The sequence below is a fragment of the Macaca nemestrina genome, chromosome 14, assembly GCF_043159975.1.
Source record: "Macaca nemestrina isolate mMacNem1 chromosome 14, mMacNem.hap1, whole genome shotgun sequence".
NCBI lineage: Eukaryota > Metazoa > Chordata > Mammalia > Primates > Cercopithecidae > Macaca > Macaca nemestrina.
Window position 1 is genome coordinate 19,729,304 of NC_092138.1, and position 22,873 is coordinate 19,752,176.

At 45.9% G+C, this 22,873-nt stretch overlaps 1 protein-coding gene across 3 annotated transcripts in view; it reads right to left on the bottom strand.

The window, feature by feature from the left end:
* The window catches only part of LOC105498720 (phosphoserine aminotransferase 1), a 32,136-nt gene extending 15,664 nt beyond the window's left edge, over window positions 1-16,472 (bottom strand). The window contains exons 1-6 of one of the 3 annotated variants that reach the window (XM_011771003.2): window positions 16,317-16,472; window positions 12,921-12,981; window positions 11,568-11,637; window positions 8,647-8,852; window positions 7,114-7,286; window positions 5,035-5,204 (exon numbers count right to left, since the gene is read on the bottom strand). In XM_011771003.2, the coding sequence (XP_011769305.1) occupies window positions 5,035-5,204; window positions 7,114-7,286; window positions 8,647-8,852; window positions 11,568-11,637; window positions 12,921-12,981; window positions 16,317-16,376 (740 nt within the window). In that variant the 5' untranslated portion in view covers window positions 16,377-16,472. Of the gene's footprint in view, window positions 1-5,034; window positions 5,205-7,113; window positions 7,287-8,646; window positions 8,853-11,567; window positions 11,638-12,920; window positions 12,982-14,962; window positions 15,082-15,178; window positions 15,309-16,316 lie in introns of those variants that run through there. The other 2 variants (XM_011771002.2, XM_011771004.3) reach the window with 2 other exon arrangements.
* Between the last annotated feature and the right edge of the window lie 6,401 nt (window positions 16,473-22,873).

The window sequence follows — 22,873 nt, forward strand, 5'->3', positions numbered from 1 at the left end:
TTGAGGCCAGGAGTTTGAGACCAGCCTGGACAACATATTGAGACCCCGTCACCATAAGTTTTTTTTTTAATGTAGCCAGGCATGGTGGCACTTGCCTGTAGTCCTAGCTACTCAGGAGGCTGAGGTGGGAGGATCACTTGAGCCCAGGAGTTTGCGGTTATGAGAGCTATGATCACACTGCTGCACTCCAGCCTGGGCACCAGAGCAAGGCCCTGTCTCTAACAAAAATAAAATTTTAAAGTAAAAAATAAAAATAGGCATTTCAGCTGACATAGCAGAATGCCAATGTCTATTGTGGAGTGGAAAAATAGAATTCACAGAACAATTTGTATGGTAAAGTTCAAGTTCCATTTGCATGATTAAATATATGACTGCATATTTGCATATGCCCAGTTAAGGGTCTGTTAGGATGCAAAGCAAGCAGTGAATAGTGGCTACCCTGATGACTCTGCCCACTTGCAATTCTTTGCTGAGAGTATGTTACTGTTTGTTTGTTTGTTTGTTTTTTGAGGCGGAGTTTTGTTGTCACCCGGGCCGGAGTGCAGTGACAGGATCTCGGCTCACACAACCTCCGCCTACCAGGTTCAAGCGATTCTCCTGCCTCAGCCTCCAGAATAGCTAGGTCTACAGATGCACACCACCACCCCTGGCTAATTTTTGTATTTTTAGTAGAGACAGGGTTTCACCATGTTGGCCAGGCTGGTCTCAAACTCCTGACCTCAGGTAATCTGCCCACCTCAGCCTCCTAAAGTGCTGGGATTACAGGCATGAGCCACTGCACCCAGCCTAAGAGTATGTTACTGTTATAAATTTTTTTAAGCAATACGAAATAGTCCCTGTGCACCAGGGCTTAGAAAAGGACACCAGAAAGTCCCCCGGAAAACTCTCCCTGGCTGTTCTAAGACTCCAGCTCTGCAGATGAGCTTCTGAAGTTGATGTTATGGCACAGTTTTCTCAGGATTCGGTGAATGTAACCACTGAGTTGAGCACTTTTCCCAGAGGAAAGCTCCCAAAGCTGTCTCCACTACACACCCCACTGTGGATTCCAGGATTCCAGGCGTCTCCATCCCACTGGGAGAAGGTAGTCTGGGACCAGTGAAGTCCTCCAAACAGGCTCACAGACTTAATTTGCATGCTCCCATTCTTTTATTTATTTATTATTATTATTTTTGAGATGGAGTTGTGCTCTTGTTGCCCAGGCTGGAGTGCGATGGCACAATCTCAGCTCACCGCGACTTCTGCCTCCTGGATTCAAGCTATTCTCCTGCCTCAGCGTCCTGAGTAGCTTGGATTACAGGCATGTGCCACCATGCCTGGCTAATTTTTGTATTTTTAGTAGAGACGGGGTTTGTCCATGTTGGTCAGGGTGATCTTGAACTCCCGATCTCAGGTGATCCACCTGCCTCGGCTTCCCAAAGTGCTGGGATTACAGAGGTGAGCCACTGCGCCTGGCTTGTTCCCATTCTTTTAAGAGGTGGCCTAAAATTAATGGTCTATTTGTTTTGTATTTTTATTAGTTACTTCACCTCATATTGCAGCTAAAACAAATGTACGCTTGTGTATTCAATTAGTCATGGTAAGTAAAAAGTATTTTGTGTGGTCAGCAGGGAAGTTTAGGGATCTTTTCTTCTATCCACTAATTGGGGTTAGTGTGTTCTACTGAAGGGTTAAAGAGAACACCAGCGTGTTCTTTATTCCACTCCAGTTCATCGCTCAGGGCTACAGAGCAACGATTTGAAGGCAGTTTTATCCAGCACAATTAAATCAAAGTTCCCAGGGCCTATGGTCATTAGACTCGGGTGGGGGGAAAAAAAACATGGCTTCTTTTCAAAAGTAAGGCCGTTTCAAGAACTCTACTATGTGATACAAAGTTCTGAAGGGTTCCAGGTACCCCATCAGCCTCACATCACGGACTGAGGAGGGCATTTTGCACACATCTTGATGTCTCCATTTGTAGCTTGTTCTCATTGGGTGAGCTAGGATTTTCTAACTTGCATGTTTTTTTGTTTGTTTGTTTTGTTGTTGTTGTTTTGAGATGGAGTCTCGCTCTGTCACCCAGGCTGGAGGGCAGTGGCATGATCTCGGTTCACTGCAACCTCTGCCTCCCGGGTCCAAGGGATTCTCCTGCCTTAGCCTCCTGAGTAGCTGGGACTACAGGTGCCTGTCACCATGCCCAGCTAATTTTTGTATTTTTGGTAGAGACGGGGTTTCACCATGTTGTTCCAGCTGGTCTCGAACTCCTGACCTCATGATCCACCCACCTCGGCCTCCCAAAGTGCTGGGATTACAGGCATGAGCCACCGTGCCCGGCCTAACCTTGCATTTTTAAGTACTGCAAATGAACTCCATTTAAAGTCATGGATTTACGGTTAATCTTCAAACATACAGAATTAGACAGAATTTTTTTTTTTTTTTTCTTATGGGGTAAAAAGAAAGAAAGCAACTTCCAGGGAGTATCTTGGAGTCAGAATCCATTACTTAAGTATCTTTTATCTTCTCTATTTACAAATTCTCATCATATTATTAACAATCCTGACTGGCCCTGAGATGGTCTCAATGATCACTGTTCTGATCTGTCTAGGGGAGAAACTCGGCCCCTTTTCTGCCCTTGTTTCTGCCTCTGTCCTTCCTCCGGCAGGAAAGCTCTGGAAAGGGAGTTCCTCCCCTCCCCCTACCCCGCATCCCCACCCACAGTGGGCCAGAGGAGCCCAACCACTGGTCAAGCACAGGGGGCGGTAGGGGAGTCACCATATGAGAAACTCTCTTCCAGGACAACTTTCTGTGTCTCCAGGTCTGACTCCAGCCATCTTCAACTCCCATTAGAAAGACTGGCCTGCTTTCCCACTGTTCCCACTAATGGTTTCTCCCCCTAATATTAACAAACAGCATGTGCTAATGTGCTCATTCCTTTCTTTTTTTTTTTTTTTTTGAGACGGAGTCTCACTCTGTTGCCCAGGCTGGAGTGCAGTGGCGCGATCTCGGCTCACTGCAAGCTCCACCTCCCGGGTTCACGCCATTCTCCTGCCTCAGCCTCCCGAGTAGCTGGGACTACAGGCGCCCACCACCACAGCTGGCTAACTTTTTGTATCTTTTAGTAGAGATGGGGTTTTACCGTGTTAGCCAGAATGGTCTGGATCTCCTGACCTCATGATCCACCTGCCTCGGTTTCCCAAAGTGCTGGGATTACAGGCGTGAGCCACCGCGCCCAGCCATGTTCATTCCTTTTTTAAAAAATGCTCTTCAAGGTAACCCTTGGAGAAGGTACCACGGGGTGACTGTCTGCCCTGCCCCAAGCTGTACCCTGATCACAACTTGCTGGCCTACAGGCTGTGGGACAGTTCAGGGACAGCACTCTTTCCCTGCCCCCTCCCACCGTCTCACTTCTGAAATGGGTGATGGTTTGGGCTCCTCTGAAAGCCTCCTCTAGCTGCAAGGCAGGCCCTGGCCCCATCTCTAAACAAGTAAGGACGGCCTCCTCTCCCTCCACCTGCCATGTGCAGCCTGGCACCTCGGCCCCTTCTCCAGGAGGCCAGCACTTGAGGTTCCCAACTGCACCTCAAGTTCCCGCCCAGTTCTTGTGTCCCAGTTGGCCATATATATATATATGTATATATATACACACACACATGCATATAAATAAATGTGTGTATATATATAAATAAAATATATGTATATCCCAACTCATTTAATCTTCACAGCAACCCAATGAAAGGGGTACTATTATTACTTCTGGAACCTACTACACAGACATGTTAAGTGACTTGCCTAAGGTCACACAGCTAGTAAATACTAGACTCTCTTAGGCAATTGTAAATCTTAAGAGTCATGAAGATTGTCTCAAAATACCCAAGTTTGGGAGTTACAGGATCCTGAGGCAGGGCAACCTTGCTCTCCCTGAAGTGCCGCAACGCAGCCCCCACTCAGCGAATGAGAGCCAGGCTAAGAGGATCCCTCCAGATTAGGCTGAAAAATAGAAAGATGTTGGCCGGGCACGGTGGTGCACGCCTGTAATCCCAATGGTTTAGGAGGTCAAAGCCAGCAGATCACCTGAGGTCAGGAGTTCAAGAGCAGCCTGGCCAACATGGTGAAACCCCGTCTCTACTAAAAGTACAAAAATTAGCTTGGCGTGGTGGCATGCACCTGTAATCCCAGCTACTCGGGAGGCTGAGGCAGGAGAATCGCTTGAACCTGGGAGGCAGAGGTTGCAGTGAGCCGAGATCACGCCACTGCACTCCAGCCTGGCGACAGAGCGAGACTCCATCTCAAAAAAAAACAAAAACAAAAATCCCTGAAAGGTATTTAAGCCAGTATGTTCTCTGTCAGGCAGCCAGCTTCCCGCAGGCCCAGCAGAGAAAGAAATGAAAGCAGGGGAGGCACAGCCTTTGAAAATTCTTCTCCAAAGCTGCACTGGCTGTTTGAGATGCAGGCCACAGCACCTCATGTATAGAGAGCTTTTGGGTTAACGGTGAACCACCAGGTCCTGGATTACCAAGACCAAACAAAAACCAACATCCCCAAAAAAGAGCAAGAGGAAAAGCTGATCAAATAGTAAAGAGGGGGTACAGAGGGAGAGGTGAGCTGGGCAGAGAATCTGATAAGACATCTGGGGCATTTGGTCACCGGCTCCTGGAAACATGCTTTACTTTATTTTACTTATTTATTTAGAGATGGAGTCTCCCTCTGTCACCCAGGCTGGAGTGCAATGGTGCCATGTCGGCTCACCGCAACCTGTGCCTCCCCAGCTCAAGCGATTCTCCTGCCTCAGCCTCCTGAGTAGCTGGGATTATAGGTGTGTGCTACCACGCCTGGATAATTTTGTATTTTTGGTAGAAACAGGGTTTCACCATGTTGGTCAGGCTGGTCTCTAGCTCCTGACCTCAAGTGGTCCACCCGTCTTGGCCTCCCAAATTGCTAGGATTATAGGCGTGAGCCACCCCGCCCAGCCTTACATGCTTTACTTTAAAATACAACCTCTGCTTTGATGAAAAATAGTGAGACCCTCCCCGGGTCCACAAGACTGACTCCCAGAGTTACCTGAAACACGGAGGCGTGTTGTACAAGGAGCTGTTTCCAGCCTGCACCTTGTATTCCAGGACCGAAGGGCACTCTCGGAGGGCAAACCCCAGCAGGTCATCACGGACAATCACCACGGTGACCCCAGCAGAGCCAACATTCTTCTGGGCACCAGCAAAAATCACACCAAACTTAAAAAGAGAAAGACATGCTGTTTAAGAAGGATTTGGCCATTTTTCATACATGTATGCAAACCTCCCAACTCTTCCCAAAGCACAATTTCTTTAAGGAAATGACTGTATGCTGTGTAGGGAGGAGTTGATGCTCTAAAGCAATCTCCATCTGGGTGGCAAACCCATACTCAGGGTTCCAAAGCCTGAGGATGATCTGTCGGTCTGGTCCTCCCCTGGATGGGGCTAACCCAAGCCCACCACTGCAAGGTCCTGGCACATACTCACATTTGCTCTGCATACCTCCTTTCTACCCCCAAATCAGTCTTTAAAGTGGGGCCTCTAACCCTCCCTAGTAACCAAGAGAAGAAACAGATTTTTTTTTTTTTTTTTTGAGACAGAGTCTTGCTCTGGCACCCAGGCTGGAGTGCAGTGGCACGATCTCAGCTCACTGCAACCTCCACCTCCCGGGTTCAAGCGATTCTCCTGCCTCATCCTGCCAAGTAGCTGGGATTACAGCATGTGCCACCATGCCCAGTGAATTTTTGTATTTTTAGTAGAGACGGGGTTTTATCACATTGGTCAGGGTGGTCTTGAACTCCTGATCTCGTGATCCACCCTCCTCTGTCTCTCAAATTGTTGGGATTACAGGCGTGAGCCACCACGCCTGGCTGAAACAGATTTTTTAATCTATTTACATCTGTATAAAAGGACAGTCAGAAGGTGCTGAGAAAGGGACAAGGGACTGCTATGACAAAGAGAAGGGATGGGACAAGCTGCCTGAGGGAGAAGAAATTATAGAAAACAGATGTTTAAAGGTACTTTAGGTAATTCTGTTGTGCAAGATACAAAACCCACTCCCATGACTCTCTCCATGAAACCTTTAGGAAAAATGAGCGTTGGCAGGAAGTTGGGGGTGGGGGAAAGTAATTTATAGTTATTTAAAATTGCCAGTGCCTGGCGATAATGAAAAGCAGACCATAAACCAAATATAGTATATCTAAACAATTATTATTCAGCCTTAAAAAAGAAAGGAAGTTCTGACACACAGTACAACATGGATGAACCTTGAAGACATTCTGCTAAGTGCAATAAGCCAGACACAAAAGGACAAATAGTACATGATTCACTTCTAGGAGGTACCTACAGTAGTCAAATTTACAGAGACAGAAACTAGAATGGAGGCTGCCAGGGGCTGGAGGGCAGGGAGAGAGGGGGTTAGTGTTTAACGTACAGACTTTCATTTGGTAAGATATGAAAGTTCTGGAGACGGATGGTGGTGATGTCTGCACAACAATGTGAATGCTCTTACTGCCACTGAACCGTACACTTAAAAATGGTTAAGATGGTACATTTTATATTAAATGGTAAAATTTATTATAAGTATATATTTTCCCAAGTAAAAAGGCAGAATACCACTCAGTCAGTTCAACGGTTGTTCTTAGATTCTTTACCCGCATCGCCCCCTGGGGCATGTACCTAGAGCACGGGTCCCACTGCCCTGCCTTGGTGAGCCACTCAGAAAACGGTATCCTGTTGACGCTTCTGGAGGTGGGTACCAGGCAAGGGGAAGCTCTCTCACACAGGTCCCCTGGGCTCGGGATAATCTGCATCTGCTCTTGAAGACAAGTCACTCCCCGTCTGTTGACCAAACAAGTTTCTAAGAACCACTCTCAAAAGCAGGTAGTTCCCCAAGGACTCAAGTGGGATCCTGTGAGGCAATCATCATCATGAGGCTGGGAACAGCAGGCCTCAGGCACTGCACCAGCTGGGGATTCACACCTGGCAGCCTGCTCACTGGCAGCTGCCCCTAGCTCAGGGGTTCTGCAGGCCCCAAACACCCATGGTTCTTCCCGCTGTTGTGTATATTAAAATGTCCCTGCAGAAACCGAGTCAGTGCGTTCCCCCGACCCTGCCTTTTATACTCTACCTTGGAAACATCCACTGGCTTGGACAGGAAGTTTGAGGACATGTCACAAACCAGTACTGCTCCCTTGACATCGGGTATAAAGTCAAACTCCACACCATGCACTGTCTCATTTGCGCAATAATACACATAGGAGGCATCCGGGTTGAGGTTCCAGGTGCTTGGATCTGGAATTTCTATCATAGAAGACAAGTTTGAGACTTTGCACTTTTCACTCTCCTCTTTTCTTACACAGATGGGAGTCAACCGGGAGACTGACAGGCCTCCCCTAGCAGGGAAAGATCAACTGACTTCAAAGCACTGCACAAGTGAAAGCACCCTCCCAGCCTCATCTTTTGTTACCATCGTCACCAGCATCCTGAGAGGACGAGCGATCCAACCTTTTGACTTCTACTGGGAACAAATCATCTTCAAAAATGGCATGGAAGGGTGGGCATGGTAGTATGTGCCTATAGTCCCGGCTACTTAGGAGGCTAAGGCAGGAGGATCACTTGAGCCCAGGAGCTGCAGGCTACAGTGTGCTATGACCATGCCTGTGAAGAGCCACTATACTCCAACCTGGGCAACATACAAAGACTGTGTCTCAGCAAAATAAAGTAAATTTTTTCAAAAGGCCTGGGAGATATCTGAGTTTTTACTTGTCACCCAGTATCCATCTACCCTACATCCATTGATGGACTAGTAGCTTCTTATTGGGACCCCAGCCCTCACCCGCTCTCAGCCCATGTAGTTCCAGGGGAGCCAGTGAAACCCACAGCCCAGAGGTAGAATACAACTCAGGCACGGCCACAGGGACTGATTCAGAATGGGGCACAGGAGACATGAGACTGTTACTGGCAATGCTCTGCAAAGGCATTGAAACTTGGGAGAATATAAGGTCAGGAGCAGCTGCAGCCACCTTTCAAGAAAGTGACAGCTTTTTCTGCCTGTGGAGCCACCAGGTCCTGGAGACATTGTTGGGGCCCCTGATCAGGCCACATCTAAAGCCAAACCAGCCCCTGGACTTTTTCAGCTAATTAGCTGAAAAGCTACTACTAACTACTCACTGGCTTCTGCAATAAGAGTATGCATAGGCCAGGCGCAGTGGCTCAAGCCTGTAATCCCAGCACTTTGGGAGGCTGAGGCAGGCGGATCACCTGAGGTCAGGAGTTCAAGAGCAGCCTGGCCAACATGGTTAAACTCCGTCTATACTAAAAATACAAAAATTAGCCAGGCATGGTGGCGGGCACCTGTAATTCCAGCTACTCGGGAGGCTGAGGCAGGAGAATTGCCTGAACCTGGGAGGCAGAGGTTGCAGTGAGCTGAGATTATGCCACTGCACTCTAGCCTGGGTGACAGAGCAAAACTCTGTCTAGAAAAAAAAATAAAATAAGAGTATGCATAGGCTCTAGTTTTAGCTAGTACAGCCACCCAATCTAAATGGGAATGAACTAACAACTGACAAGGGCAGAAAAGAACTGAAAACTACAGATTGCCCTGGGTTGGGGTAACCCACCAGTCAGCATTTCACCACCCAGCTCAGCTCCCAGAACTTACTTGTATAACTCCCAAGTTTAGGGTGAACGATATTTATAGTCCCAAACTTCTTGGCTTCTTCTGCGGCCTTAGCTGACCAAGCTCCTGTCACCACATAGTCCGCACATCTTCCTGCTTTCAAGCCAATCAGGTTTAAGGGGACAGCACCAAACTGGCCAGACCCACCTCCTTGCAAAAAAATCACCTTATAGTTGTCTGGAACGGCTCTGGGCAGAAGCACAGGTAACAGTAAATACATAAACTCATGTGGTCAAAGATTAAGAACAAGTGATGCTCTACCAAGTGCTTTACCTTGGGTGGATTTACTACAAGAAATATGGTAATGTTCCAATACTACTGTGTCTTCCCTAATTCACTCATTTATTTATGCAATCCTTGAACAACTATTTACTGGAGACTGTGTTGAAAGCCTAGGGTGACTGTTGGACCTGCAGGTCTTCCTCCTCTTCCTAGTGACAACAGCCTGATGTTCCTTTAGGAAATTACCCCTCTGCCACTCTCAGTCCACATGGTTCAACTGTGGTCAACCCTGGCTCAAGGGGATGAGCACCTGCCCCAGGCTGGCCAATGGAATTTGGTACTGAGACCTTTACTCAAACTTCTTGGTAAGGAAAGCTGTTTCTGCTGAGGGAAAGAAGAAACTTGTAGGAGCTGATCCTGCAACCAGTGGTGGCCACACAGTGAAGAGAACACATAAGAAAGCAGAGCCAGAAGATGTGGGAAAATCAGCTTCCTGCAATCATTTAGAAGCACCTAAATCCTCCTGCATTTATCTGTTAGGTGAGATAATACATTGCTTTTTTACTTAAGCCAGTGAGTTGGGGGTCCTATAACTTACAACCAATAATCCTGTGCCATGCACCGTGCTATGAACTAGGTAGATGTTGGGCAGGAGGTTTTGATAATGTTTTAGGCCTGGCCATGAAATCATGTATCTATTACACATCAAAATAAAAAGCAAAATTCTTTGACTCCAGGATGAAAAATTAAGATAACGATGAGAATGGCTACAGGCAGTAGAAACAAGCCCAGCTCCAAAAGGACAAGGCCATGGAAACTGGACCCAAGCCTTTGAGTAAGGTCAGAGCCTGGGAATAGGTGTACAGAAGCCAGATGGCCAGGGAACAGAGCTCCAGCAAAGATACAGAGGTAAATTAATAAAGGGCAAGGCAACGTGGTAGGGTCTTGGGGAATGGGGTGGTAGGTGCGTAAATATCTTGTCCTGAAAGATACATGACCTACATTCAGGGCTTAGTAGGATAGCAAGCAACCAGCAGGTCTTAGGAGAGTCTAGCCACGAGGTTCTCAGCAGCTGGGAAGACTGATAACCCAAGACAGAGATCCAGGTTCACATTATTCAGATGCAGGGCGGTTAACAAGGCCAAGAATTAGATGGAAGGAAACCAGGCCGAGGTCTAGGTACAGGTGTCCAAGGTAGGAACCAGGTTAGGAGAAGAAAAGATAGGCCCTTAAATTGAACTGGGACCCCAGTCAGAGGAAGTTCGTAGCCATGTGGTCAAATGCCATCTCTCTTCAGGCTAATGTTCCAAATACCCACTCCATGAAGGACAGGATTGTCCTATGAATGTGACATGATACTCAGCAGGCCAACGGATGGGAGAGGCCAAGCAGATGGCTACCAGCTCTGAACATTCACACTGCAATCAGCGTCTGCTCCTCCTCACAGAAATCCCACCCAGCCTGCCCTATCTGAATCACTTTATCAAGCAATTTGAAAACTTGAAATAATCAGCATAATTCAAATTTTGTTAATGTAATAATGCAAGAATGGGTCCTAACATATTAGTGATTATCCCTGATTAGTTGGGGTTAAAGTTATTCCAGTTGAGTTGTGAGCTACAATGTTTTTCCTAAACTTTCATTATTTTTGTGAACAGGAAAAAAAAATGGTATGCTTTCAAACTTGCTATATTTGTGGGTTTATGTGAACATGTTTATATAATATATAAAAATCTCTCCTTTAAATAGCAATCTATTTAAGAATAAGGTGTCCTCTGATAGGAAAGACAGTGCAGCTAACCCAGGAGATTTCGTCTAAGCAGCAGTTCCTAGAGTTCAGAACTCTTACAATTAAAATTAAAGTTAAAAATAAAAGTTAAAAAGAAAGTCTCTCCGGAGATTCTGATTCGGCAGGACTAAGTGGTGCCCATCACTTTATTTATTTATTTATTTATTTATTTATTTATTTATTTTTGAGATGGAGTCTCGTTTTGTCACCCAAGCTGGAGGGCAGTGACGCGGTCTCAGCTCACTGCAACCTCCGCCTCCCTGGTTCAAGCAATTCTCCTGCCTCAGCCTCCTGAATAGCTGGGATTACACGTGTGTGCCACCATGCCCAGCTAATTTTTTTTTTTTTTTTTAGTAGATGGGGTTTCACCGTGGTAGCCAGGATGGTCTTGGTCTCCTGACCTCGTGATCCACCCGCCTCAGCCTCCCAAAGTGCTGGGATTACAGGCGTGAGCCACCGTGCCTGGCCCCACTTGAATTTTTTAATACTCCACCCTAACCAGGTGACTCTGACAGATGGTATGAAACTCAAACTTTGAGAACAACTGAACTAGTTTATAGTCAATTATGCTGACAAAGATGACCATTTCTTCGTCATTTTTATCTCTTTCATGCCAGTTTAACTGCCACAGTGCTGAAAAATCTTTCCTAGATACAGTGACTTCAAATCTTTGGAAATATCACATAAAATAAAAACAAAAACATACAAACACAGGATGGGGAACAAGTAAAAAGCATTATGTACTAATAGTGAGTTGGAGAGAATCTTAAAAGGATTATTTTAAATTGTGAAATATTCTGAACAAACAATAGAGTGTAGAAGATAATGGAAGACATCCGGGTTTAGGAAGTATCTAACAAAAGTAACAGAATTTGGTCTTTTTTAAACTTACAGCAATTCCCGCACAAGAGTCTCTGTATTGTTAATAATCTTGGCAAAATCTGATGACCTGTGACTCATTTCTGTGAAAGGAAAGATAAACAACAACAAAAATGCCAGTTTAAAACCAAGTGAACAGAAATACCTATGATATTTGCAAGTAAACAACAATACCGGGAAATTTCAGTTATTCTGCATTCAAATTGTGGGCCAAGGCTCACTTAGTTTAGGGGACCATCCACACTGATTTTCAAATTGCAAACATTTAGCTTCATCGTCATGGCAGAAGGATTTTTCAAGTGGTACATTCATTGAGCAAGCTATTTGTTAATTCATCACTCCATGATGCTGTCTGTGATTCTTCTTACAATCTCTTTCTCACAAACAGGAATCCATGTCCAACAGTTGCCCTTTAGGTCTAGAGCACAAAACTCCACGCTGTGATCTCACTTCACAGAAATCTAAGTATATGTCCCAAACCAACAGGAACAAAATTTAACAGAAATAAGCAATACAGTTAACCCTATGGTCTCTTAATACCATGCAGTCTTCAGAACTACCAAAAATAAAAGAAAATAAGTTTTGGAATGCGGAAGTCCTCTTCCCCAAAAATATAGGGGAAACTTAATAAGATTATCAATGTGCGAGGTCCTCATAAAAGGCTTGTGTACTTTTAAACTTTAATGAGGTTGTATTTAAGTACAATAAAAACTGTAAATTGAATGTAAAGCAATATTATAAATGTTTGGAGGCAATATTATGCAAATATACAGTATCTTCTGATCCTAGATCCTATGATTTAGCAAAAACCAATTATGACAGGGTAAACTGAGATGTCAGAGCCTCTCACCAGCATTTATGCTATTTTCAAAATGGTTTCTATCAAACATGCAACCCAAGCTATTAAAGTTTAAAAATGTATCTATAAAGGCCTATAGGAAGACTCTATAGGCCCTGTAATTCTATATTTGATGCATTTAAATTAGTTCCCTTTGGGCCAGGGCTCAGTGGCTCAAGCCTGTAATTTCAAAACTTTGGGAGGCCAATGTGGGAGAATTGCTTGAGGCCATGAGTTTGAGATCAGCCTGGGCCACAAAGTGAGATCCCATCTCATGGGATCTTTAAAAAATATCTTAAACATTTTTTAAAAATTAGCCCGGTATGGTGACATGTACCTATAGTCCTAGCTACTCAGGAAGCTGAGGCAGGAGGGTCACTTGAGCCCAGGAGTTGAAGGCTGCAGTGAACTATGATCACGCCATTGTACTCCAGCCTGGGTGACAGAGGAGGACTATGCCTCTTAAAAAAAAAAAAAAAAGTTTCCTTTGAAACCTGGACATTCACATAATTCAAAAGTAAATCTTACCAAGAACACTAATGCCAATTCCTTTGTAGTCTAATAACTCCTTTTGCATCTCTAACAACACCTAGAAAACAAAAAGGAAAATAAGGTTATTTCGATATGCTCTACACGGCTTTCCCTCCACACATACAAACTTGAGAAGGGGACGAGGAAGGGTCTACAGGGAGGTCCCCAGGCATCCATCCCCACCCACAGCCAGTCCCCTTCCTCCCCATGTCCACAAAGCCAGCGATGATGCAACTTACACACAAGGTAAGCATGAAATTAGGCAATGTGACTGATGTTGATACACTTTTTCCAAAGTCCTGAATTTACCAATCCCCTAGAAAATGTCCCCTTCGCAAATCTCATTCACCACTCTCCTAAAGCTAAAGTACAGAATGCATAAAGTTCTGGGTTAAAGGGACAACAATAAAAACAATTATGTCCAGATTATACAGGTAACTCAATTTTCCGATGTCTTTTGGTCTAAGGTGCTAGACTGGGAAGCGTGGGGTGGGCAGGAAGAAGGAAGAGCCTGCTGTGAATAAGAATTGTCCCAGGGTGCTGCAACAAGACTGGCACAATGTTGATAGTCATTGAGTCTCAGAGATGAGTCCTTGGAGGTTCATTACACTACTTTTATCTTTGTGTATGTGAGGAATCCCATAATAAAAAATAAAGAGAAAAAGAAAAGCTTTAAAAATGAACATAAAATAAGTGCAAAAGCAACCAGACAGAGAAGGTCTACAAATACGAGGCACTTTTTTTTTAAGATGCTTGCTAAAGAGGGCATCATTAAAACACAGCTATAACTTAAACTGGATTGCAACTTGACTCAAAAAACAGTATTTTAACAATAAAGAATTAGACAAGGCCGGGTGTGGTGGCTCACACCTGTAATCCTAGCCCTTTGGGAGGCCAAGGCGGGCACCAGGTCAAGAGATTGAGACCATCCTGGCCAACATGGTGAAACCCCGTCTCTACTAAAAATACAAAAATTAGCTGGGCATGGTGGTGGGCGCATGTAATCCCAGCTACTACTGAGGCAGAAGAATCACTGGAACCTGGGAGGTGGAGGTTTCAGTGAGCTGAGATCACGCCACTGCACTCCAGCCTCATGACACAGCGAGACTCTGTCTCCAAAAAAAAAAAAAAAGAGTTAGATTTAAAAAAAGACTGCCTTGACGACTGGGTCTAAGAATGTGTTATTGTTTTCTGAAATGCTGGATGCTTGTTAACACTAGCTGATCAAATAAATCAGAGTGAATCTTTTCTCTTAGTAAAGAGAAACATTCTTCTGTGAATAATCTCTGAACTTGCTCTGAGGCTGTATCTTTCTTATAGACAGCATTTGTTGACAATAGTTCTATAAAAGTTTATAACCAAAATAATTACAAAGAGTTTTAAAGACTCCTACTCAAAAATTACACCTTCCTAATCCAATCGTTGTTTTGTTTTGTTTTTTTTTTCCCAGTTGAAGAATGCATTGCTCTTGTGGATCACAACCAATTTTTCTTTTGCTGTTGTTAAGAGACAGGGTTTTGCTCTGTCACCCAGCCTGGAATGCAGTGGGACAATCACAGTTCACTACAGCCTCAAACTCCTGGGCTCAAGAGATCCTCCCACCTTAGCCTCCTGAGTTGCTTGGATTACAGGCGTGTGCCACCACACTCAGCTCACGACTAACTTTTTTAATGAAACAGAACAGACTAGAGCAGGATAGAATACAAAATAGTGTATGTCACAGGTAATTAGGCTACTCATCATCTCATAAGGCATTTATTTTTGTTACAATTCAGTTTTGTGTATACTTTGTCATTTTGTAAGCACGTTTTTCACTGTAGTTTACAGTCAAAAAAGTTTGAAAGCTTCTCTAATCTTTGCAATTCAACTAAATCAAGGAAACACATAAAAAGCAACATCTGCCCGCCCTTGGCCCTCCTACCTCCCAGGTTACATGCAATCCAAGGACAAAAATCCTCCCAGAAAAATTAATAATAAATAATTGTATTACTGATGACAACTGCCATTACAATTATAGCAATAAATTAATAACGAATTACCTACGGAACAAATACTGGGAACACTCCAAAGCATGGCGGGGAGGGTTGAAGGAGGAGGCTACAGGAAACATTTCTACAGCTGGAGCAGGGAATCTCGCCTAAAATGAACTGTAATCACTGAGAAAAAATAAGCCCTGTCCTCTCAGCTACTGTGAGCGCTGCCCCTAGAAAAGCAAGACGTCCTTTCCCCTTTAAAATTGGATTCTCTGTTCTTACCACAACACAGAGGAGGCTCTGTCCCAGGGAGATTTCTACTCTGCTCAACAATTGATAATTGTAAAATACTTGGCTATGCCCCATGCTGCTCCAACATATTATCAGCTCTACCCTGGTTAGCAAAATAAAAATCTAACAGCAGCGGCAGCCGCCTGACAATGAGCTCAAGGCACATCAGAGACTTTGCCTTCTTCACTGCGGGTGGAGCTGGGGACGGTGGGTTTGGCGGGGGAGGGGAGGAGCCAGGCTGGGGCCTGGGAAGGCAGAGAGTGAGTTCCACTAGCAAGATCTGATTGTGGCCCGGGGGAGAATTCAATCATTCGGTTTACTCCAGAACCAAATGAACAGATAATTGGGTTAAGCAGCCCAAAGCCCACCAGAGTTCGAATACTCGAACGCCTTTAGGGGACAAGCATGTTAAAAAAAGGAGAGGGGTGGGGAGAAAGGCTTTAGGAAAGGGTAGGTTCTATGGGGGACAAGGAGGGGAAAGTTGGACTGAAGGTTTTCAAATTTACATTTCTGAAAAGCAGTGCTCCTAAGTGCTGGCTAAAGCAAACACTGGTGTAGGGGGTAGGGGGGCACCCACACGCGGACCTTTAAGTTTGCAATCCCTTTCAGCTAAGGTGATCCACTGCAATACGCAAAACCTGTCATCGGTTCATTCCCATTCATCACTCATTCACACTATGTCCATTCATGCATCCGCTCGGGCATCACACTGCCCGGGCTCGCCGCACAGCTGCGCGAGGCGAACGCAGAGATCAGAGCTTTTCTCTTCCGCCCCGCCCCAACCCCCGGCCCGGCCCTGCCCGGGAGATGGCACAGCCTGGGAGTCTGCAGGTGCGCGGCACCGGCGGGGCAGCAGGCCCCGGCCAGCTGAGTCGTGCACTGCCTCGCATCAGCAGTCACGGCCAGGGGCAGCTGCACCGGCACGCCTCGCCGAGCTTCCTCACCAACTGCATTCTTGCCGAAGCCCGCCTGCCAGAGCTGCTGATCCCGCCGTGCATGCTGATGCAAAGCGCCTAGGGGACTCAAGGCGGGGAGCGAGAATCCGAGTGCCACACACAGGGATGCAAACCCACCCGCGCGCGTGCTCCCGCCTGAACCTCACTCACGGCGCCCGCTCGCGGGGACTTACTGAGTGCGGCAGCTTGGCGGGACCAGGCCCAAAGTTGACCACCTGCCTTGGGGCATCCATGGTGCGGCGGCTAGGGCGGCGAGTCAGCCAAGGAGGACCGAACGCGTGAACGGCTAGCGTTCACGACCGCCGCGGTGAGAGTCTGCAGCCGGCTCCGCACCCCTGCCCGTTCCAGGGCCGAGTCGGCGCCCCATTGGCCCGCGCTGTCGCAGGCCCTGCGCTGATTGGTTCGCGCGAAGGAGCTCGCATCCCCATTGGTCGTGCTTCTGAACCGAGTCCGACAGTTGCTCCTCCTCGCGTTTACTGTTTCAACCCCCATTTTTGATCAATGCAAGGAGCGCGCGAGATTGCGCCAGCCAGCAGAGCCGGCTCGGCTGCGCGCCCGCCCGAGGATTGTGGGCGGCGGGAAGAGGCTGCCCCTGCCAACCTGCCTTCGCCCCTTGAGCCCTCAATCAGGCCTCAAGGGTTCAGTCCTCCAACCCCAAAGGACTCCAGCTCCTCTCTCTTGGCCGAGCAGATTTGTCGCCCCCATCCACCCACCTCTCCACCACCAGCCCCCAGTTTGGGCTGTGATGTATTTGTTCCAGAACCAGAAGTCACTAATCTACCGAACTTTTCTAAGCACCCCCACGGGCGTCAGATACCCTAGTGAAGAGAGAGGACCCCCCAAGGTTGGAAGCGCAGGATGAAGAAGGGCCGGGGGTGGGTGGATAAGGTTCTTTGTATTTGCACGTGGGTCCCGAGTTCCTGCAGGATTAAAGAACAGAGGTGGCCAAGGACGCAGGGAGGAGCGATAGCCTGGGAAGCGTGGATGTCTGCCAGGCAAGCCCTTTAAAGTCGCTGATTCTCCATTTCCTCCTTTGTGAAACGAGTGAGCTGGAACCCTGCGACAGCTCTCAGGTTGCGCCCGCGCTGACAAGCTGTGAGTTGAGAAACGTGAGGAGATAACAACAAGAACGCGATACCCCTAGGGCGCTGCAGCCCAAACCAGAGGAAGGTGGCCCCTAGCCAGGCCAGGCGCACGGCCAGAGCTGCTCAAACTTTTCCACAGAAGTGACCTTCTCAAAAGAACTCCAGTGGAGACCCCATGGGGTTCAGAAACACAAAACCCTCCCCCTACCCTGCAAGAGAGAAGTTCCTTTGAAGTCTGGAATTTCATCATTTTTAAACTACGAATTTTGCATTCTGTGCCATAATTTAACCTAGTTTCTTCTAATGTAAAAATATTTTCCCAGTCTGAGTAAAATTGATGCGCCAGGAATATACACAGTGCAACTGCCCCGTTTAGAGAAGCCTTGTAATTGGTCAGGGCTTTGGCTTTTGTTTGCTTTTCCTGATGAGAATGTGGGCAGTATGGGGCTGAGAGCAGAGGCACTGCTCTGGATCTGGAATTGGAGCACAAAGTTTCCAGAAAAAGGCAAAATGAACAAGGCCCCTGCGTTTCTCAGCAACTTCATTAAGAAAACTGCAACAGTGAAGGGAGAATAAGTCTCGGCCCAGAAACTCAGGCATGCAAGAAGCGTCACATATCCATTCTTTTATGTAAATAACTCAGTTATTTTTACATTATATATTAGAAAATATTTTTACATTATATATTAGTAGCTGCCCCTAGCAGCTAATCTACTGGGGAGTAAGGGAGTCAGCCTTCATCCTTCCTGGAGTTAGTTCCTAACACCAGGGATTTACACAGTCCCATGTAGTGGGTTGGGAGAAGGGATGGCACATCCATTTGGTCCTCTGTTCCCAAAAAATATGGCTGAGTTGTTTCCACTGCCCAGGCTCATGTGGCTGCTTGGGCTGATGGGCTCCCTGCTACTTCTGTATCCCACTAGGGGCACAGGAATTTGGGGTGGGGTGGCTGTGGCTATTGCCTCATGTGCTAAGACAGTCCCTGCAGCTGTTCCTCCCAGGGGTCCTGCAGTTTCCAAGATGGTATTTCAGGGACACAAGTCAAACATACCCTCAGCCTCAGGACCCACTGATCTCTGTTTGTCTTCCTCCTGCCCCGGGGGCAATCTCCTTTTCAGTCTAGGGAAAATCTGTCTTTTCCATGTTTTTTCCTCACACTGTGCCCCCAAACACAAATTAAACCAGAGCCACAAACTCAAATGCCTTCAGGGGCCACTCAGGGATGTGAAACAAGTAGTGGGAACTGTGGCAAATTGAGTTCATTTGTCCATTTGCAGCACAGGTGCACGCGGCCACTGCACATTTGTGATTCCCCCATCCGTGGGATAGGGTTGGTGGCAGGAAGTGGCTGCTCAGACCGGCTTCATGTTTCCCAGCTCCCCTTGCATCTAGGTGAGCCACATGACTGGGTCCCCCCAGTGGAATGTGGGCCAAGTGGATGTGTGTCACTTTCAGACCAGTGCGGTTAAGAAATGGGTGTGCTTCTGCTTCTCCACTTCCTTTTTCCCATTCCACAGGCTGAAAACAAAAAACTCCCTGGCCCCTAAGGACAGTGGAGACACAGCAAAGAGGGAGCCCCAGGTCCCTGAATCACCTGCACCAGACTTGTCATATGTAAGTGAGAAATCGACTTCTTTTGTGCTATGTCACTGAAATATGAGAGGCGATTTGTTATGGCACTCATTTTATCCTAATTAATATGCCATCCTAAATGCAACAGCTGAAGTTCAGATCCAGCTGGTTGTTGCCAAGTAGGCAAATGAAGTTGCTTGAGCTATCTTCACATTTTGAAATAAAACCCAGGAACCCAGATTTTTATGTGACATCTCATTTTTAAACATCTACAAATGTAAATTTCAGCAAAACACTGTACAAATCAATATTTTCAGGGGCAAACTCCAGCTTATCTGAGGCCTTCTTTAGCTTACAGGTAACAAGTTCTCCAAAGGACTGTTTATAGTGTTCTGCCCCCAAATTTCCTCTGGTTCAACAAGGAACACTCTCAGCTAAGTGCTTGAATAAAGCAGCAGCAAAGGAGGAAACATAATTTAATCTCAAAATATTATTTTGTCCTTCTTGCCTATTTTGCACTGATCTGTAAAGACAGTCCAGAGGAACCCCTGCATTGCAGGAGGGATCCTCCCCTCTTAGAAGATTCTCATTTAGCAGGTACAAAGAAGCTTCTTTATGAAATACATATTTTGTAAAAAGGCAGAAATTCAATTTTCACAAGTATTATTCATTGAGTACTTCTATATGTGAAAGATGCTGGGCTCTGCTGCGACTCCCAGTCAGATCCAGCCATCCTGTTTAGAGGGGAGTGAGAAGAGAAGCAGGCAACATTGTTGCGCAGGGGAGAAAATCTATTTGGAATGAGACAAGATTATTCCTGCCGCCCTTTTTGTAGTTGGAACTAAAGATCCTTTTCCCTTATCATTATTTCCAGAGAACATGAGGAAGGAAAGCTGGGCACGGTGGCTGACGCCTATAATCCCAGCACTTTGGGAAGCCTAGGCAGGCGGGTCACTTGAGGTCCGGAGTTTGAGACCAGCCTGGCCAACATGGTGAAACCACATGTCTATTAAAAAAAAAAAATTAAAAATTAGCCTTGCATGGTGTCTCGCACCCGTAGTACCAGCACTCAAGAGGCTAAGGGAGGAGAATCGCTGCCCCCAGTTCCAGCAACCACCATTCTACTTCCTGTCTCTATGAATCTGACCACTCTAAGTACCTCTTGTATGCGGAATCATACAGAATGATTGATCCTGGGAGGCGGAGGTTGCAATGAGCCGAGATTGCACCACTGCACTCCAGCCTGGGTGACAGAGTGAGACCCTGTCTCAAAAACAAACAACAATTTTAAAAAGTGGGAGAGAGGCAGTAATCATAGTTTATGTAGCAAAAAGAAACCAAAATCCAAAATCCTATTACTTTCTTTATTCTGACCCCAACAGATAGGAGAAGATATCCATCCTACTCTCTTTACCTCAATTTATTTCCTTACCTACTTTGCTTCATTTTTTTATTGTGATAAAACATGCATAACATAAAATTTACCATTTTCAAGTCTACAGTTAAGGGGCAGTAAGTACAGTTACATTTTTGTGCAATCGTCACCACCATCCACCACCAGAACCTTTTCATCCTCCCACACTGAAACTCTGTACACATTAAGCTATAACTCCCTCCACTCCCCAGCTCCAGCAACTACCCTTCTACTTCCTGCCTCTATGAAATTGACCACTCTAAGTACCACCTGTAAGCGGAATCATGTGTGACTGGTTTATTTCACTTAGCATAATGTCTTCAAGGTTTATCCATCGTGCTTCACATTTTTTTTGGTAGAGATAGGGGTCTCACTATGTTGCCCAGGATGGTCTCGAATTCCTGCCCTCAAGTGATCCTCCCATCTTGGTCCAACAAAGTCCTGGGATTACAGGCATGAGCCATCGCCTCTCGCCGCATTTTGCTTTATTTTTAAAGATTATTATAGATCTTTAAAAGATCTGCAAGCTTTGCACAAGTGAAATCCCTAAAGAGGTTACTTAAGAGGCATGCTGTCTGTGGACTAGTGGGCAGAATTATACGGGGGATGCACACTGCTTCTACTTCTTACATCCTAAAAAGATTCCAAAGTGGAAAAAGCATCAGAATTTATTTTACTTTTTTTTTTTTTTTTTTTTTTTTTTAAGAGAAAGGAGCACAACTCCTGGCACCATCCCTGTAATGTGTTTACACACTGGTATTCTCCACTCTTAGCCCCGCTGGCTCTGCTCGTACGCGAGTGCATTTTTGGGATCAGCACTCTTCATGAGGGCTGCCTCACAGAAGGGTTCCACGTGGAAGCCTGAAAACAAGCCACAGATCACTCGTTTCACCACCTGTGCAAAGTCAATACGTGCCTATTTCAGACAACCATCCAGGCTGTTTGAGAACGACTTTTGTAGAGTTGATAATCTGTGGGTTGTTTTGTTCTTTCCTTTTCTTTATGAGGACAGAGGAAATACTAAGGCAAAACAGAGAGAGAGAGAAAATCCAGGGATGACGGGAGCGGAAGCCAGTTCAGGATGTGAAAAGTCTTGCTTCTTCCTCTTGTTTTTCTCATGCTTCAAACTGAGTGCCAACTCCAAAGAACCACACACACACCCTCTGAGATAAGCAGGGACCTGTCACTTAATTGTATTGTTTGGCTTATGTTTTGTACAGAAAGGCAGCAAAGATTAATTAAAAATAACAAGAATTCAAAACTGCTAGGGGTGAAAGGCATCTCTGTAACCATCAAAACGAACTGGGCAGGGGCAAGGGGAGCAGCTGGCCAGAGGGGAGGGAGCTGGAGGGGAGGGAAGACTGGCTCAGCATGTTGTGGTGTGTGCATCTGAGGCACATCCAAGCAGGTGTGTGTGTGAAGACTTTTTAATGACGTAGGAATACACTTCGTATGAAATATCGAAATGAAAGAAAAAGCTGCTTCTCATCAGCACAACAATTAACTATCTCCAAAAACAATTTTTTTAAGCCCCCATCCTTGGAGTCACAAATTCTACTCAAACTTAGACAATAAATTATGGTCCCAAGTGAGAACATCAACAAATGCATTCAGATTCATTCATTCAACAAATACTGTCATGCGTCGCTTAACAACAGGGATATGTTTTGAGAAATGCATCCTTGGGCGATTTCATCGTTGTGTGAACATCATAGAGTGCACTTACACAAACCTAGATGGCACAGCCTGCACACACCTAGGCTATATGATACAGCCTATTGCTCCTAGACTACAAGCCTATACAGCATGTTACTGTACTGAATACAGTGAAGATTTACTGAATGAAAGAATGAGGTTACATATACTATACCTGTTGTGATAATTCTGCTAAAACAAAGAGAGGTCTGTTCCAAAGTTGATGTCTTCACCCCAGAGACAGAAAACTGCTTACTGTTATGAATTATCATGCACCCCTTTCAGCAAGGTTTCAAAGGAGATTTCATCCTTCCTCATCCTCAAATTCAATCTGTTCTGCTTCCCCACTTTTCTCCGCTCCATCAACTTCTATCTCCATGCTGCCTGCCTCGTCCAAGCTCCCAGGATCTCTTCCAGACTCTTGGGCCTGGACTCCTTGCATTGACATCACCACCTTAGAATCCATTCTCCAAACTGCAACCACAGTCAACTTTTGAAAACATACATTAGGTAGATCATGTAGCTCCTCTGCTCAAAGCCCTCTAACAACTTCCCGTTACATTTAGAACAACCGTCAGACTCCTAATGGGCCCACAAGACCCTACTTAGCCTGGTTCTTGGTCTTCTCTTGGCTCAGCCCTTGCTTATTTCTCTGGAAACTCACCAGCCTCTGCAATAGTACTTGTTTGTTGTCCATTTCCACACTAGAACGTAACTTCCCAGAGAAGCTGAGACTGCACCTGCCCTTTTCACTGCTGTATCCCCAGCATCAAGCATATTAGGTGCTTGATAAATATTTCTCGAGTGAATGTACAGGGCAGGAAGAAGGAAATTAATGAAAATGATAACAGTCTGTTGCTGGGTTAATTCTAAAAGAGTGAGGTGAGGATAGGCATAAGACCACCAAAAACCCCTGAAGATCCTGGGATGCCACTCTGCACCCTTTGAGAGCCTATGGTTCCCC